Source organism: Panthera leo, chromosome C2, assembly GCF_018350215.1.
Source record: "Panthera leo isolate Ple1 chromosome C2, P.leo_Ple1_pat1.1, whole genome shotgun sequence".
Lineage (NCBI taxonomy): Eukaryota > Metazoa > Chordata > Mammalia > Carnivora > Felidae > Panthera > Panthera leo.
In genome coordinates, this window is record NC_056687.1 from 68,499,028 (window position 1) to 68,515,498 (window position 16,471).

Consider the following 16,471-nt stretch of genomic DNA (forward strand, 5'->3'; position numbering starts at 1 on the left):
CCGCCAGCTGAGCACCTGTGGCCATCCCTGAGCACTCACAGCTGCCTCTCTGCAGGCAGCAAATGGTTGGCATCTCAGGGAGAAGAGGGGACAGGGGCCATGCTGTCTGTTGCAGGCTGAGGCTGCTTCCCTTGGTTCCACCTGAGCCTGAGATGGGAAGGCAGTTTTTGTTTTATTATCCATTTGCATTTTACTTAGGGGAAGTGATGTGTTAGATGGGGTAATGTACGCATGCACCTTCCCATTTAATCTGAATGTAGGGCACCCCAAAAGGACACGCTCACTGCTCTGGTTGGACCTGGGAAAACCCAAAACTGCCTAATCTGAAGTGAGGGCAACAGGCATCCTGCATGTGACCAGTTCCACGGCATAAACACACACATATCTACACCAGTACATACGCTGACACACGTACAGTACAAACGCTGTGCACAGCTGTTTTCTAATATAGTTTACAAAATATAGAATTTGGTATATTTGTTAGATCTCCAAGGTTTTCAATAATACAAAATAAAAAATACAAAAAAGACAAGTTGGGATCCTTGCCCTCCCCCCAACCACCAGTGGCATCTTTGTTTGCTTGTGGGTCTCTCATACGCATACAACTAGCATAGTCTAAAGAAGGGCACAGAAAGTTGTTTTATTTAATAAATATTTTCTTTTTCTCAGAACCACCCCTCCTTGCCTCGCGTCTTCTCGCCTCCCCCTCACAATTTGTTCTGTTCCCCTCCAAGAGATGTTGTCCACCTGTGTAGGTGAGGAGGAGGGCTGCGGAGAAGGCCGCAGTCCCTCCAGAGCCAGCACTCCTGCCAGCAAGCCCCTCCGTGGGGCAGGGGCCGTGGCCTCTGTCAGGGGTTTAAAGGCTCACACAGGGAAGTGGACCCCTGGGGCCGCTGGGTTACCCTGGGCCAGAGTTGGGCCGCTGACCGACCCACCCACCCGAGGCTGAGGCCTCCCCCTCAGCTCTGTCGTTGCACACTTGGCTGCCACACACCGTAAGCACTCAGCAGCTCCTTTCCACCTGCGCAGCAGCATCCGTTAGAAAACTCGGGATTCGGATCGCGCCTAGCAGAGTCTTCTACGGAGGAAACATCTTTGGTCAGCTTGGTGCTCGCAGGACGCTGGCACCCTGGGGCCTGGGACGGAGGCTGCGGCCTGCCCACAAAGGCAGAAGCTGCTTCTGGAGTCAAAGTGGAGAATCTCACCGGCGCAGCCACGTGGGCTAGAGCGCAGGCTTCCACCTGCCCCCCCCTCTGGCACACAAAGAAGCCATTTCTGTTTCTCTGGAGGCCAGGCTGCCTGGCATCACTGGCTGGCAGCTGCTAACTGAGCGGGGGCCCACCGTTGAGGAAGTAGGTCATCATCTCTCCTTTGCCCTTGACCTTGACCACACCCCTGCACTCCAGCTGGTATGTGTTGGCAGCCAGCACCTGGTACATGTCTGTGGTGACCTGAGGAGGCGAAGAAGGGGAGAGGATAGGCCATTGTTGAGCCAAGCCGTGACTCTGTTGTCAGGCAGCTCTGTCCAACTGTCCCCAACACACAAGGGTGGGTGGCACCTCCCTGGCAGGGGCTCTCAGGGACTGACAGCTGCTCGCCCCTAGACTTGACTGTTCGAAACAAGAAAGATGACAGCACCTACTTTGTGCCAGGCAGTGTGGCCTGTGGTCCCTGAACTGCCTGTCATTGTCCACAGTGAGAGAGGTGCAGAAGCTGAGCAGAACTGCTTAGGGCATCCACAGCATTCTGACGCTGCCCCACTGATACGAAGCATGGGCCCAGCGTGTCCACCCAAGTCTCGCTCCAGGACAGATCAGCAATGTTCCTGGAAATTGGTTTTTCACACCACAGATCGAGAGCCACTATTTATCTCACTGAATCTATGAGGTAAATACTGTTATCTCAGCCTCAGGAAACCTAAATCACTTGCCTGAGGCTACATAGCTAACAAATGGCAGAGTGTGGATTCAGTTCTGTATCCTAGTGCCCATCTCTGCTTTAGCTTTTGGAACAAAGGGGAACTCACCAGTGGCTTCAGTAATCACTGCACTATTGTAGGGCTGATGTAAGCAGCAATACAGATGAATGCCTCATGCAGTGACCCAAAAGCTGTCTGAGTACAGCCCACACGCCCCACCAGCCACCCCACAAAACCTCTGCTGAGGATCCTGGCCCTGCCTGGCTGTCAGGCCAGGGAAGAAGGGGCCAGAAATCTCTAGATGGGCTGCTGGAAGGTGACCCTACTGGGTTATCACGTGTATTCCACGAATGGGAAAGCCCTACGCAAAGGTGAGGTGCCGGGCCATTGTGTGGCTGCTGACAGAGTCCCTCACACCTGTCTGTGGATGGGGTTGGACATTCTGCAAGCACACATTCCTTTCTCCCCAGCTGCCATCTTGTTGTCCCGTCTCCCTTTGGCACAGGGATAGAAGTGAAAGAAAGCCATTTGGCCAGGTTCCTCCAACAGCACCTATCAGGCCAGGGCCGTGCTTGGGCTGACCCTCTGTTCAGAGGTCCCACAGAAGAGAGGACTTAAGGGACATTTAAGCAGTGTCAGTGTGAGCAAAGGGCCATGAAGAGAGCAGGGTTCAAACTTGGGAAAACAGGTCAGGGAGGCTAAGTGACCTCCCCACAGCCTTATGGGGGCCCTGGGGGTTCAGAGGTACAGGAATACAGCCCAGTCCAGGGCCTCACTGTTGTCAGGAGCAGAAGGAATTAAGGGCAGTCTAAGAAAAACAAAACTCCCTGCAACCATCTTGGTGTCCCCTTGTATGCCTGGGTCTTGGCATTAGCACTCCTGGCTTAGCATCAGCAGTGGCTCCCGCCTTTACTCCCCCAATTCCTTCTGTGGCCAGTAGAGGGCTTTGCACAGGAGTGAAGATCTGTCCAAGGTCCTGAGGGCCTGAAACACAATGATCTCCAAGCTCCTGAGACAGTGCCAGCTACCTTCAAAATTGGCTGCAGAAATTCTGACTGGGGACTGTGGGCAGCTTGCACTAGGGACCTGGAGTATCAGGCAGAGGCCCCCATGGGGGTGAGCCGGGTGGTGGATGCTCCGGCACTCACCTGGATGCGGTCAGGCACACCGGTGCTGTCCATGCGGCTGGCCACGTTCACCGTATTGCCCCAGATGTCGTACTGAGGCTTGCGAGCCCCGATCACCCCAGCCACCACAGGGCCAATATTGAGCCCTGCAGGGGACAGAAGTCAGCAATGTCATCAGGGCTCAGACCAGTGCTCACCAGACTATCATTCCTCCCTTGACACTCAGCAAGTTCCTCTGGACTCAGTCTGAAGACAGCCAGTGTCCTCCAGGCCCGAGACCATGCTTTACCCTGCAGTTCCCACAAAATGCCTGCCAACCCAGACCACGGGGTCTGTTCCCACAGCACTGTTCCTGTGTCCTCGCCCCCAATCAGGTCTCAGCTCCTGCAAGTCCATCACCAGGACCACCCTCTTCAAGGATTCAGTGACCCACTGCAGCATCCCACTGCCTGTCCTTAATCATCCCTGTTGGTGGCATTTCAGTTTTCAGTTCATTCTAACCACACGTACCAGAACTCATCCTTTTCCCTCATCACTCCTGTTTCTTTCAGGGGCACAACGATTTTCATTCTTAGTACCTTGCTCCTAACCCACAGTGTCTTCTCTGTCAAGGTGATCCTCCCCTGGGCGTCTGAGCTCAGGCAGGGATGCCACCGTGACCCAGCTCCAGGAAGCAAGGCTGCCATCTCCCTCCTGGCACTTCTGCTCTCATCTGTCCACCTTCCCGGTCCTAGGCACGCCAACCCCGATCACCCTGCCCCTCAGCCTTTGCCATGCTAGCTCCCCACCTCAAATGTCCTCCCTCCTCTTCAAGCAAGAACCTTACCCAACACACCTGGCTTAACTGACACTGTCTAGACATTTTCTGCCGTGTCTCCAAGCCCCTGGGCGCTCCCCCTCCTCTCTCACATGGGGCCACATTAAACCTCACTGTTGTGTGTGAAGTAGGACTGCAAACATAGCAGAAGCTCCCAAATAGAAACACCGTCATTTCTTAAGATGCTTCCCTCCACGACCCTCCTCTTCAGTCCTGTCAAGGCCCTGCAGCTTTTTACCCGACCTGCTCTTCCCAGGCTGAACTGGCCAGAAGGCAAGCTCACCGATCTTCATCTGGAAGTTGTTGAAGGAGTGCTCATTGATGTACTTCATTTGGTCCATGAGCTTCATGGCAAAGTCAGCCAGGGCTTTGATGTGGGTCTTGCCCACCTTGTCATATGTAGAGTCATTGAGGCCTGAGGCAGCCATGTAGGTGCTGCCAATGGTCTTGATCTTTTCCAGCTGCCTGAACCGATCCTCACTGATGATCTAGATGGAAGGAGGCCAAACCTGGGTTACCACCAAGGCTGGGGCACTGAAGTCTATGGGGGACGGGCAACAGCATGGCCCCTCATGTCCTCCCAGTTCACACAGGAGGCCCAACTCCACACCAGCTCAGTGAGGCCAACAGAGCAGGCCTCCTCCCATACTTACCCGTGTGTGGTCACTGTGAGTCACTGTCTGCCCTGCACCAAGAGCCCCAGGCCAGCCCACTAGTCACCTCAGCGTCTCTTGCCCCCAACAGGGGCTGGTGGCCATCTCCTCCCTTCCCTGGCTCATATCCCCATCCCTCCCAGGGACACCACCTCATCTTTGTCCAATGAGACACCCACCTTCTATCTCCATTGTCTGTCAAAAGCCTGCCCAGACCCAACTTCAGTCAATTCCACCTATGCTCTGCCCCAGGAGCCTCATGGGCTGTTCCCAGCACAGCCCATTCCCAGTTCCATCCTCCTCCTCCTCCCAAGGCTCTGTATTCCCGCTGGGGTTGACCTTCTCACCCTCACCACTCAGGGGGCCCCCAGGGTCGAAATGCCCTACTGGGCACAGAACCCCTAGCACCTGGCACACACTAGGTGCTTGGCGAGGGTGTAGTAAATAAGACACGTTTGTGTTTCCGCCTCTGCTATTCCGGGCTTTGCGTCTTTGTCCTGCCTTCTCCCTTAGCCTAGGAGTCCCTCCTTCCTTGGACTCCCTCAAAGGCTGGGCCCCAGCCTGGTAGGAAAGGAATGGTGGCTGATGGAGAGTGGCTGGCAAGGTAGCTGGGCAGGGCCTCAGTGGGACAACGGACCTGCAGAGACTTCAAATTCCAAACACCTGGGCTGGGACCCCCATTCTTCCACCTACTAGCACTGACCTTAGGCAAGCAGTGTCTCTGGGCCTGTTTTCTCCTTTGTAACACAATAGAGGAAGAAATGTAGGCAAGGTGCCTGTCTCCCTTGCCCCTCTCCTGTTTGCCCACCCGTCGCACCTCGTCAAAGTCGGCGATGATCTCATTGAGTAGTCGCAGGCACTCAACACCCTCATTGTTGGCCTCCAGCTCCACGTAGAATTCAGAGAAGTTGGCGATGGAGGCGAACATGACGGCCACACACTCACACGACTGGTAGTAGAGCTCATCATTGCGTCGCTCACGGGCCAGGAAGTGGGCGGCCACATCCTTGGGCAGGATGTTGTGCAGCAGCCGCCGGTTGTAGGCCTGCAGCTCCTCCATCTCCTCCTTTTCCTCTGTGGCCTAGGACACGGCGCCCGGTCAGGAGAGGCATGCGGCCTGCCCGCGTGCACCCGAGACCTCCACTGTGCCCAGCCTCTGTCCCCCTGCTGTCCCCACCTCTGGCTTTCCATGAGGAAGCACCAGAAAAGTGAGACACTTGTACACATCCAACTGGGCTCTGCCTGCCTGCCCCTCGGAATGTGTTGGCCCCGAAGGAGGGAACCCCGGGCTGGGAACGGGTCCTGGAAGACAGGTTGAGAGCATCCTGTCCGACCAAAGCTAGACCAAGGCAGGGGGTTACAGGGATGGCCAAAACCACAGCCCCAGTGGCCCTCCAGCTACCAAGTGCTCCACAACTGTCCACTTTCTTCTTCATATCAGGAAGTACAGCCAGAAAAGCAGTTTGATAAGGATCACTTAATAGACCAACCCCACTGGGACGATGGCTTAAAGCCCCACCAATCTCCCTGGTTCCCACCAGAGCAGACTCACCCCAGGGCCAGGAGGTACAGATGCCCCAAAGTGCCACCAGGGGTGGGATGGGCACATCACCATTGACTTTGGTTCCCCTGGGTCTGGGAAATTGGGGTTTGTGGTCACTCACCCTATAGCTTAAGAGCCCAAAAATCAAGAGGCCAACAGTGACCCACAGCCTGAAGAGCAGAGATAGTTATGCACCAAGGTGTGCAAGGAGCCATCTGACCAGAGTTCATGTGACATAGGAGGTACACAGTGCAGTCTGCTAGCTTCCTCCCCCTTGATGGCAAACAAAATGGCCCCTTTAACTGGGAGTGATCATGTTGGTAAAACAGGCAGGTAAAGGGTCATTAGCAGGGCCATTGAAAAGATCTAGCCAGCCTGCTGGGGGCTTTCCTAACTAAACGTGGAGGCCTTTCTATTTGGCTGCAGCTACAACCTCCAAAAGCACCAGGACCACTTCCCTGGCTCTCCCTGTGGATGGTGGCTGCTCATGGGGAAACTGCTGGCACACCCACCCAAAGCCACAGGACCTGGGTCCAGCAGGTAAGGTAGAAAGCTCAGGGACCCCAGGGCTCAGAGGCCTAGCCTTGCACCTGAGGTGAGAGGACCCACAGCCCATCAGTCCTAGAGCCGCTGGAAACACAGCCTTGACAATAGGGGTTATGCCTAAGGAAGTTCCTGGATCCTGAGATGCCAGGTGGGTGCAGTGGGACCTTTGCTTCTGAGATGCCTTGGGAGGCCCCTCCTCCCAAGCCACCCTCTGCCTAGCTCTGGTACAGGTGTGCCAGCGGGAGTAGGCCAGAGTGGGAATCTCTATACTTCTCGAAGGTTACTCCCTGGAAGAGCCCCAGCCGGGCCATCTGCCTTGGAAAATGCACAGGCTGCCCACAGTGCTACTACTGCTGAGACCACATGCCTGGGGGCCCATGAGCACTCTAGCTCCTTTGATCAGCCCAGCGGTGGCAGAAACATAACACATGCCCTTCCCAGAGTGCATCTGCCCAGTGCCAGGCAGCTGGTGGTGGAGGCTGGGGTTGAGATAGTCGGAGACTGGTTACTGCAGGGAGCACTGGCCAAGGCCCCAGGGTTCTGACCAGGAACTCCCGCCACATCTGGACAACTCTGCCCTGAGATGTGACGTTGGGCAGCTCCCAACACAGCCAACCGCTTCTAGGATTGGGCTCTGGCCAGGTGGAGGGCTCAGGGGTCCACAGCCCCCTTGCTGATCCTAATAAGGTCAATGCTGTGGGAGAGGGATAAGACCTGAGACCCAGTGGTCTGGCCAGGAGCAGGCTTGTGGGTAAGGGTGTGTTCCTGGTACAGACGCTTCAGGGAAGCGAAGGACCTCGGGCTTCCCCAGCTCACTGCCAGCACCACACCCACCCACCATGACCTTAGATTCAACAGCAAAATTAGCTGCTGAGTTAGACTGGAGGGGTGGGGAGCACCCGACTATCACTCACCCAACCCAAGGACCTGTGTTCAGGTTTTTGCCTGTTGGTATGTATTTGATGTTGTTCCACCTCCCAAAAGTCCTGGAGGAGGACGGGAGATGAAGGGACATGTAAGCATCATGAGCCTGTTGCAGGGGTTCAGTGGAGAGAGGCTGACACGCCTGCCAGGTAGAGACATGCTCACCCCCAACCCCACACACCTGTGTACAGGCCTTAATTGTTTTCAAAATGGGAGGGGAGCTGCGGTTGCCTGAACACTGGGGTGGGGTTGTGAGGGAAGCTCAGACTGCTCTGTTCAGCCCTGGCAGGCAGCCTCACTTCGACCCTGCGTACTGAGGAGCTAGACAAAGAAGCAGGGTGGGGTGACAGGGCAGCAGGTCACAAAGGCAGGCTGAGTGGCAGGCTCACCTGTCCCTTGCTTCCAGCCCTTTCTCGAGATCTTTGCCACACAAATGAGTGGCAGGACAGCCACTGTCTTGGGGGTGGGGGACTTCCTCAGGGCTCACATGGGAGGTGGGGTGCGAGTGAACAGAGAAGTGGAGGGAAATCAGCCCCAGGTCCCACAGAGCCTGGTGAGCCCCTAGGAGAGAGCTGGGGCCTCTGGGGAGCTTCCCCAGAGGCATGAGGGGCATGAGAGCTGGGAGGAGGCAGGGAGGCAGCAATCTGAGCCAGGAAGGTATGGCCTCACACTGGATATCCCCCGGGTCCCTCCCAACCCAGGGATGATAAGGGGGCATTCCACATGCAACAGTTTTCCCCCAACCTCAGGGCATCCATTCAGTGGGGAATCTCAGCCAACCTCCTGCGAAACACAGCAGGGGCCACTGGATGCTCCCATCCTTAAGAATGAAGTAACTGGAATAACAGGTCTGAGGCTGCCCACAGGGAAGACTTTCTCACCGTGGGCGCCCTCTCCTGGACCTTCTGAGTCGGTCCAGCAGGTAACAAGCAGCGGCTGGGTCCATCACTAGCACCTGGAGCATCACCCTGTGTGTGGCCCAGTGGCATCCTCTCCTCCGGGTTTTGACACCATCAGGGCACAGGGCACAAAGCCTGGAGGCTGGAGCACTTCCCTGGGCACTAGCACCCCACTGCCTCTGCCCCTACCTGGACCACCTCTCCCCAGGGCCAGGGCACAGCCACCTGTCCAGGCTTCCGGTTGATGGTCTTTGATGCCCCCTCCATCCATTCTCCCCTGGAAGAGTCTTCAAGCCAGTTCTGGTCACATCAGGCCCTGCTCAGGAGCCTGTGGGACCAGCTCCTGCACTGCAGCCTCTGTGACATGGGGACTACGAGTCCCACAGTCCTCACCTCCTGCCCGCTCCCCTCTCTCCCGACTCCTCGCTGCCCACACTACAGACTAGAGGCCATGCCTCCCCTCTGTCCCTGCCTCTGGATGCACACAGCAATGCCTGGCCAATATTTGTGACTTAAGAGCATATGTCTTGGGCCCGTCAAAGTCCCAGCGCTGTCAAGGGTGGGATGGTTTGGAATAAGCTCCAGGGTTTTGGCTCTTGGCTCCAGAAAGCAGGGAGCAGACCTGCTGGGACATGGGGCACAGATTAGTGGGACTGAGCAGGACACCTTTTCAGTGCAGGACGAAGGCTCAGCCAGCCCAGGTGATGAACTCGTTCACTCACAAAGTGCTGCGAGGACTGGGTGTGTCCCCCATCCCAGTTCCAGTCCCGGGGCCACCCACCTGCAGTTTCCAGAGGAAGTCCAGGCGGGCGGTGGACTCCACTTGCTGGGCATGCAGGTATAGGGCCAGCACGAAGACTGAGATGATGATGGGCGTCACCACCTTCAGCGCCACCTTGGTCGCATGTTCAGGGCTGCAGGCAGGAGGCAGATGCCTGGCACCTCATGGCAGGCTCAGAGGCCCCCTCAGGCCTTTGTCTTCCTCCTACTACTCCCCCTTCTCCTTAACCTCCCACTCAAATTTTGCCTGAGGTAATGCCTCCTCCAGGAAGCCGCCTCAGCTGGCAGCCCTGTCTCAGCCCCTGCTCACACCAGCAGCTCAGCAGCCATTACTCCTCTCCTGATGCCCACCTCTCCCCCATCACTGGGCAGCTTCCCTCTGGTCACATCAGGGGATAAATGAGGCCCTTGTAAAAGGCAGCATGTACATCCCAGGTGTCTCCCAGTGGACAAGATAGCGGCCGTGGGCATAGTAACAAGGGAGCCAGGCAGGCCATACTGGCCGTCTCTGGGCTTTGGGCAAGTCTCTTAACCTCTCTGAACCTTAGTTTCCTAATCTGTAAAATGGGATAACAATACCCACATTTTAAGAATTAAAGATACCAGGGGCACCTGGGTGGCTCAGCGAATTAAGCGTTCAACTCTTGATTTCAACTCAGGTCATGATCTCACAGTTGTGGGATCGAGCCCCTGCATCGTGCTCCATGCTGAGCATGGAGCCTGCCTGGGATTTTCTCTCTGTCCCTCCCCTGCTTGCGCTCTCTCTCAAAAATAAATAAATAAATACTAAAAAAGAAAAATACTGTACACAAAATTCCTTGTATAGCACCTGACAAACAGTAGGAACTCCACACCTGGTAGCTAATAATGACTAATTGCATTCCTGTTAACATTAATACATACTCTTCATAAAAGCTGCTCTCCCAAACCCTGCTTGCTCCCTGTCCCAGCAGAGAGCCTGAGCCTTGAACACTGCACAGACTCCCTGACCAGCAGTAGCCCTAGTGCAGGGCCTACCCCACAAAGCCCACAGGCCTTGCTGGCCCCTCTCTTCTGGCAGGGAGCCAGGGGGCACCAGCTCCTATTCTCCTGGGCCTGGAGTCTGACACATGCTCCTGGGGAAGAGTGGGAAGCCAGATGCTTTAAGGTGAGGTCTCTGGAAATGACCTGTGTGTCCTAGGTCATCTTGGGCTGGTGGGAATCGCACAAGAAAAGAAGGGCATCTACCCAATGAGGCATCCTTGGTCCCTGGGGAGTAAAGGGCTTCCCTGCCCCCTCCAGCCTTCTCCTTCACTGCCCACCTTGCCTCAGAGGCCCCCTCCCCAATGGGCACCACCACCTTCTCTGCTGGGCCCTGGGCTGCTGGCCTCTGGCAGCTCTAGGCCAAGGGCAGGGAGAGGCTGTGTCAGAGGACTTGGAGAGTATCCACTCACCACTGGGAGGTCCCGTTGTTGCTGAAGTCTCTGTGAACAGGAAGCGGGGAGGGCTGTTCGGGGCTGCTCTTCCACATGGGCAGTCTCCACTCCCGCTCTGCCCCCCTCCCCCGTTCTGTCTCCCACCTTGCTCTGCCCCTCCCACCGCCGTGCTCCCCCACCACTCCCAGCCCTGCTGCCCCGTGCCTGATACCACTGCCCCCACTACGGTTGCTCCCTCATCCCCCCCCCAACACCCCTCTGGATCCAAGGAGACTTTCAGGATGGGAGGCTTACAGAAAGCCCAGCCCCAACTGGCATCTGGTCTCCATGACCACAAATCACCCAGCCCATACCTGGGACCCTGGGGCCCCCCAGCACCTCCGCCTGGACAGAAGCCAGCCCAGCCACCACCCCAGCCCTTTGCTGCATCCAGAGGAGAAGAAACACTACACCTATGCTGTGTCCAGTGTAGTTACCACAGCCACGTGTGGCTAGAGCCTTCAAGTGTGGCTAGTACAAGCTAAAATGTCCTGCAAGTGTAACATAGATACTAGGTTTTGAAGAATTAGTGTGGGAAAAAATATAATAGGTTTCATGAATCATTTTATATTGACTACATATTAAAATAATATCTTGAATATATTGGTTAAATAAAAATATGAAATTTGTAGGCTTTGCCTTTTTAACATAGCTACTAGGAAAATTTTAAATTACATTGCATTATTTATCCATTGGACAGTGCTGCCCTGGAGCCAAGCCAGGGACTCCCAAACCAGAAATGACCTCTGTTCTCTGCTGCTGCTTCAGCAAAGGGAGGGGATGGGAGAAGAAACATGGTAGACCCTCAAGAAATATTTTTGGATGAATGGATAGATGGATAAATGGATCCCATCCTATAACTTGGAGAAAACACAGTTAGCTGCATTTTCTCAGGAGACACAGACCTGTCACATTTTTTGCACTTCCCAGTGTATATGTGTGTGTGTGTGGGGGGGGGGGGGATAGAGTGATGGGAAGAAAAGAGCATTGATATCAAGCATTTTACCTACATTTTACTACTATAGGTATTATTCCCAATTTACTGGGAGCTAGGTAGCCTGAGGCACAACTCCCATGCCTGCTACCTAGATGTGGGACCTAACGACTCACCATCATAACTAGGAGCCTTTGAGCAGTGCACAGACTACCCAACCATCCTGGCAGCCCTGTCGACCTTGCTAAGTTGCTCTGAGGCTGAAAAGGGATAATGTATGTCCCAGTGCCTAGCTCGAGGCAGGACATAGAGCCCATGAACAACAAAGGCTGTTCTTTTGCTCTCACAGACCTTGCCGTCCAGCTCTGTTGAATCTTTACCCCTCTGGGCCTGAGGTGCCACAGGCAGATGGAGTTAAGTGAAAATAGCTCATCAGAGACTGTCCTGAACAAATGAGGAACAATTCACTGAGGCCTGAGGGCAGGACTGAATAACAAACTGGAGGGGACAGCAGGACCTACTCACCCTGAGGCCACTCCCCCACCCACTGGGAAAGAGAGGAGGAAGACTAGACACTGGTGCTTTGCCCAGGTGGTAGGCTGGGGGGCAACGCAACACTCCCCTCGCAAGGGCCCCCTGCAGCCCAGGTTCCCAGCCGCCCGCTCTTCCGACCTCCCTGCACTGCCCCAGACCCAGTGTGGGGAGCCACCTACATGGCATTGGCGGTGACCAGCAGGTCGGCGTTGTCAAAGAGCGTGACGCGGGGCACCTCAACAATGAGCACGTATGTGAGCTCAATGGCCAGCATGAGCACCAGCTTCCCAATGCAGCTGATCTGCAGGAACACGGAGCAGGCCAGCAGGCTGAGCAGCACGCTGTAGGTGAAGTACTGCGGAAAGAGGGCAGCGGGCTTCAGGGCCCTGGCCCCACCCTTCCCGGCCCCACGCCCCGCCCCCCTGAGCCAGCCACGTTTAGGCTGATGAGAACTTGTGACGTAACCAGAAGGGCCCTGGTTAGGAACCAGAAGATGGGGCTCTAGGCTGAGTCTGGCCAATGCTGGCAGCAGCGCCCAGTGGTTAGAGCAGAGCTCCAGGCTCAGGCAGACTCGAGTCGTAACTCTGATTCATTGTGGACTGTTGGTGTGACTTGCGCCATTTATTCAACTTTTCTAAGCCTCATTTTCCCCATCTGCAAAAGCTCCAATGTCACCGGCTCACCGCTGCCGTTCCATGAGAGGAAGCGCCTGGTTTCCTCAGTAACTGCAGACAGCACAGGCCCCAGCCCCTGACCTGCAACGTGAAATCCCACGGTTTGCAAACCAAAACTATTTTCATGACTAATGTGGTGGCAACATCTGAACTGGCCTTATTTGGTGACAAAGCCTGCCCCACGTGATATGATGCTAATTATCATCTTTAGCCTGCTTCTGGGGACGATTCATACATTTTGCTGCAGAAATATTACTGTATTTCATTATCAGGTGCTGCCCAGGCTACACTGGGGGTGTGAGATACTCTTTCAAACTCTGAAAAATTCCAAAGTTCTGAATCTATCTGGCCCAGAAGGCTGCAGACCAGGGATTGTGTCCCTACACGATTTACCCTGGGGAAGTCCCTTCTGGTCTTGGAGCCTCGGTTTCTTTCTCAGACAATAGAGGAGCTGAACCAGAGACCTCGGAGGTTCCTTTCTGCTCTGTCGTCCCCTGATGCTAACCCTAGACATGCCACCATCGTTATTTTGTTCTTTCTTTTAAATTTAGCATCATGACTTCTGAGTCAGGCACTCAGACTCACTATGCACTTCCTTTGCTTTGGGCTGGAGGCCAAATGGCAGTGGGGGACGCTCCCAGGTTGGACCTTGAGCCTCTTCAGGCCTTCAGGAACCCAGAGAGGGGATACAGAGGGCCCCCTGGGAGGGGCTAGCCTCAAGCCACTACCTGGAACAGGGGCAGAGGAAGGAGTAGGGGGGGGTCCACCCAGATAAAAACAGCCCCAAGGATAATAATCCTGTCCTTGGGGGTGGGGGGGGGGGAGGGCGGGGAGGGAGCCCCCAGGGCCAGCCTGGATGCCCATTCAGACCCTGAGCCAGAGAGCCAGGAGGCCAAGGCTTACAGGTGGTGTCCCCAAGGGCCTTGGGATCTGTGAGGAGTTGCTGAATCAGAAGACTTGTGAGCCCGAGAGCTCTGTAGTCATCAAGGCCTGGGGTCAGTGGGACTGGAACTGGTCAGACTGGTGAGGGCTGAAGGCTGGGACCAACCATGTCCCTCAAGTGAGGAGCTGGAATAAGCCCTACAGCCACCATCCCCACTCTCTTCGCCCATTCCTCAGCATCTGCCATGAAGCAGCAAACACCAAGGGGCAACTGTCAGATCAAACAAGCCCCTGCTTCTCAGCAAACAGCCCTCAAGCAGCAGTTCCTGTGAGCTCCGCCAGCTGCACGAGGGAGCAGAGGCAGAAGGGAGACTCGGCTGCCCCCCCCCGCCCCCCCACCGGCCCGGCAGGTTGGGAGGGCTCAGCCGGACCCAGCGGCAGGTGGAAGAGAGGCGCTTGTCTAGGTGAATGCTGGCGGGAGTCCTGCCCTTCATGGAGGTTCCCTTGTCCCATCTGTACAGGGGAGATGGATTGGGCTCATTCCCAGGGCTGGGGGAGGGAGGCCAGCTCTGTGACTGCCCCGGCGGCCCTCACTGCAGTTCTGGACCTTTCTGTGAGTCACGGGGCCCTTTTGGAACTGGATGAAAGCTTGGACTTTCCCCAGAAAAGGGTAACAACTACCATCACCTCACAGGTTCCATGAGAGCCCCGAAGGCAGCTGGGGTATGGGAACTACCCAGTGCGTGCCGTAGATGCCCTGGGCTGGAAGCCTGGCCTCAGGCTCGGAGAGCTTCCTGAGGAAAAGGTGAATGAAGCACCACACATACCATCGGCACTTAATGCATGCTGTTCTCTAAGGGTTCTCGGTGTTTAAACCCAATAACCTATGGGTATGATTTCTTTGGGGGTGATGAAAATGTTCTACCTAGATAACGATGATGGCTGCACACATCTGTGAATATCCTAAAAGCCACTGAATTGTATGTACACTTTGAATGGATGACCTCAATGGCAGTACTGGGTTGGGACTGGGTTCCTTTGCTTCCCTCCCTGCTCTCTGGCCCATAGCAGAGAAGCTCAGGCAGGTTCTCCTGAGGCAGGCCTGCTCCAAAGTGGAGGGTCCACAAACAGCTCTGCCCTCAGGTTAAGGCTAAGAATTCTGGAGCCAGACGACCTGGGTGAAAGCTCTGGCTTTACCACTTCCTAGCTGTGTGACCTTGGGCAAGCGACTTACCCTCTCTGTGCCTCACTTTCATCTGTGTAAAAAAGATGTTAACAGTGTCTATGTCAAAGGGCTGCTGTGAGGACGAAATGAGTAAATCTATGTCAAATACTCAGCACAGTGCCTGGCCCACGGCAAGCATGCTGTTTTACTGTTGCATGGAGAAGGCTGGCCTCGTTCACTGATGTACGGCACACGGACTGAGAGACTGGGATAGGGTCTCTGGGATGGCTATGAGCTTGAGAGCCCTTGACTCCCCCAGAGCAGCCAAAGGCAGAGAGGGAGCGGGGCAGAGGGGTCTGTCTGCACCCAGAGCCCCCTGCCCATTACCTCGGGGAAGTTGCAGTTGGGCCGGGGGCTGCTGCAGAAGCCCCGCTCGTCACCCAGGCTGTAGTTGACTGCCGACTCCACCACATGGCACGCGTTGACCTGGCTGGTGCTGATGTTGTGCTCATCCGCCAGGCAGCCGAACAGGTCCTTGGAGTTACACATGAACTAGGGGCAGCGGGGGAGAGGGTCAGCTGTGGGGGCCAGGCGAGGGCAGCCCATCTCCACAGGGCAGCGGGTGTCTGTCCACCCTGGTCTCAGGTGCAGCCTGACACTGACGGGGGGGACAGGAGAGGAGCCTGGAAGAAGTCAAGGAGCCAGCAAGGTTGGCCTGGCTGCCCAGGCTAGGGCTCATAAACGTCCCCTGGGGACTTCCTGAGTCTTTCTGGTCCCTCCAGCCTTGAGAGCAAGGAACTAAAAGCCTGTGTGAGAGGCTTTAGGAGTCAAATCTGAATCCAGACCTGAGGGGAAGACCGAATGAGAAATTCTGGGGGAGAGGGAGCTCCAGGGAGGCGTGGGGGGTGGAGCCACCTACCATGTTGACAAAAGCCGACAGGAACACCAGGGTGATGGTGAACACTCCGACCAGGGTGCTGTTCGTCTTGGACCGCACGATCTTCCTGGAAAGGGTCTGCAGCGGGGCCGGGAAGAGCTGAACCAAGGGAAGAGGAGGGAGAGAGACAGAACAGAGTTCAGTGAGGACTCTCCAGACCACCATAGAGGAGCTGGGGAGCCCTCCCTCCCCTCCATCTTTGTCTCGTGCCAGCATAACCCCAGGTCCTTTCTGAACGCCCTCCTAGTGTGCAACTGTGCGATGGCTCACACCACTGACCCACTGCTCCCGGCCGACGACAGCACAGAATCTGCGGCTGGCCAGGAGTGAGTCTACCTGGGAAGCTTACAGGGGAGAGAGGCGTGGTGGAAGGAAAGGTGCTATCCTGCCCCCAGCAGAACAGAGGAAAAGGCACATGAATCCGCCATGTGAGTTCTGGGCCAGTCAGGGTTACAATCAGGCAGTTAAGGAAGCCTGGAAGGTCCCAGAACTTTCCCAAGGAGGGTCAGAAGGCTTCTTGGCAGTAAGACGCTGTGGGCCTGAGGACTTGGAGAAAACTTAGGGTCTGAAGGGAGGAAATGGGCTTGTGAGAAGGGGACAGAGTAGCATGTGAGCAGGAGGGTGGGGCCCTAGACAAGTGAATTAAACGAACCTTTTTTTCAGGACTCCCATTGATCTCCTGTT

The 16,471-nt window shown here is 55.7% G+C and overlaps 1 protein-coding gene and 1 long non-coding RNA gene across 3 annotated transcripts in view; one reads left to right on the forward strand and one right to left on the reverse strand.

Annotated features, from left to right (window-relative positions):
- Window positions 1–16,471, reverse strand: part of ADCY5 (adenylate cyclase 5) — a 146,166-nt gene continuing 129,695 nt past the window's right edge. For both annotated transcript variants that reach the window (XM_042903838.1, XM_042903839.1), the window contains exons 13-21: window positions 15,770–15,886; window positions 15,238–15,402; window positions 12,309–12,484; window positions 10,641–10,670; window positions 9,209–9,341; window positions 5,333–5,596; window positions 4,146–4,350; window positions 3,067–3,191; window positions 1–1,451 (exon numbers count right to left, since the gene is read on the reverse strand). In XM_042903838.1, coding sequence (XP_042759772.1) covers window positions 1,323–1,451; window positions 3,067–3,191; window positions 4,146–4,350; window positions 5,333–5,596; window positions 9,209–9,341; window positions 10,641–10,670; window positions 12,309–12,484; window positions 15,238–15,402; window positions 15,770–15,886 — 1,344 coding nt within the window. In that variant the 3' untranslated portion in view covers window positions 1–1,322. The remainder of the gene's footprint in view (window positions 1,452–3,066; window positions 3,192–4,145; window positions 4,351–5,332; window positions 5,597–9,208; window positions 9,342–10,640; window positions 10,671–12,308; window positions 12,485–15,237; window positions 15,403–15,769; window positions 15,887–16,471) is intronic.
- On the forward strand, window positions 12,391–14,621 carry LOC122198941. The gene is made up of 3 exons (XR_006193233.1): window positions 12,391–12,472; window positions 13,923–14,149; window positions 14,380–14,621. It is a non-coding gene; the product is annotated as an uncharacterized LOC122198941 (long non-coding RNA).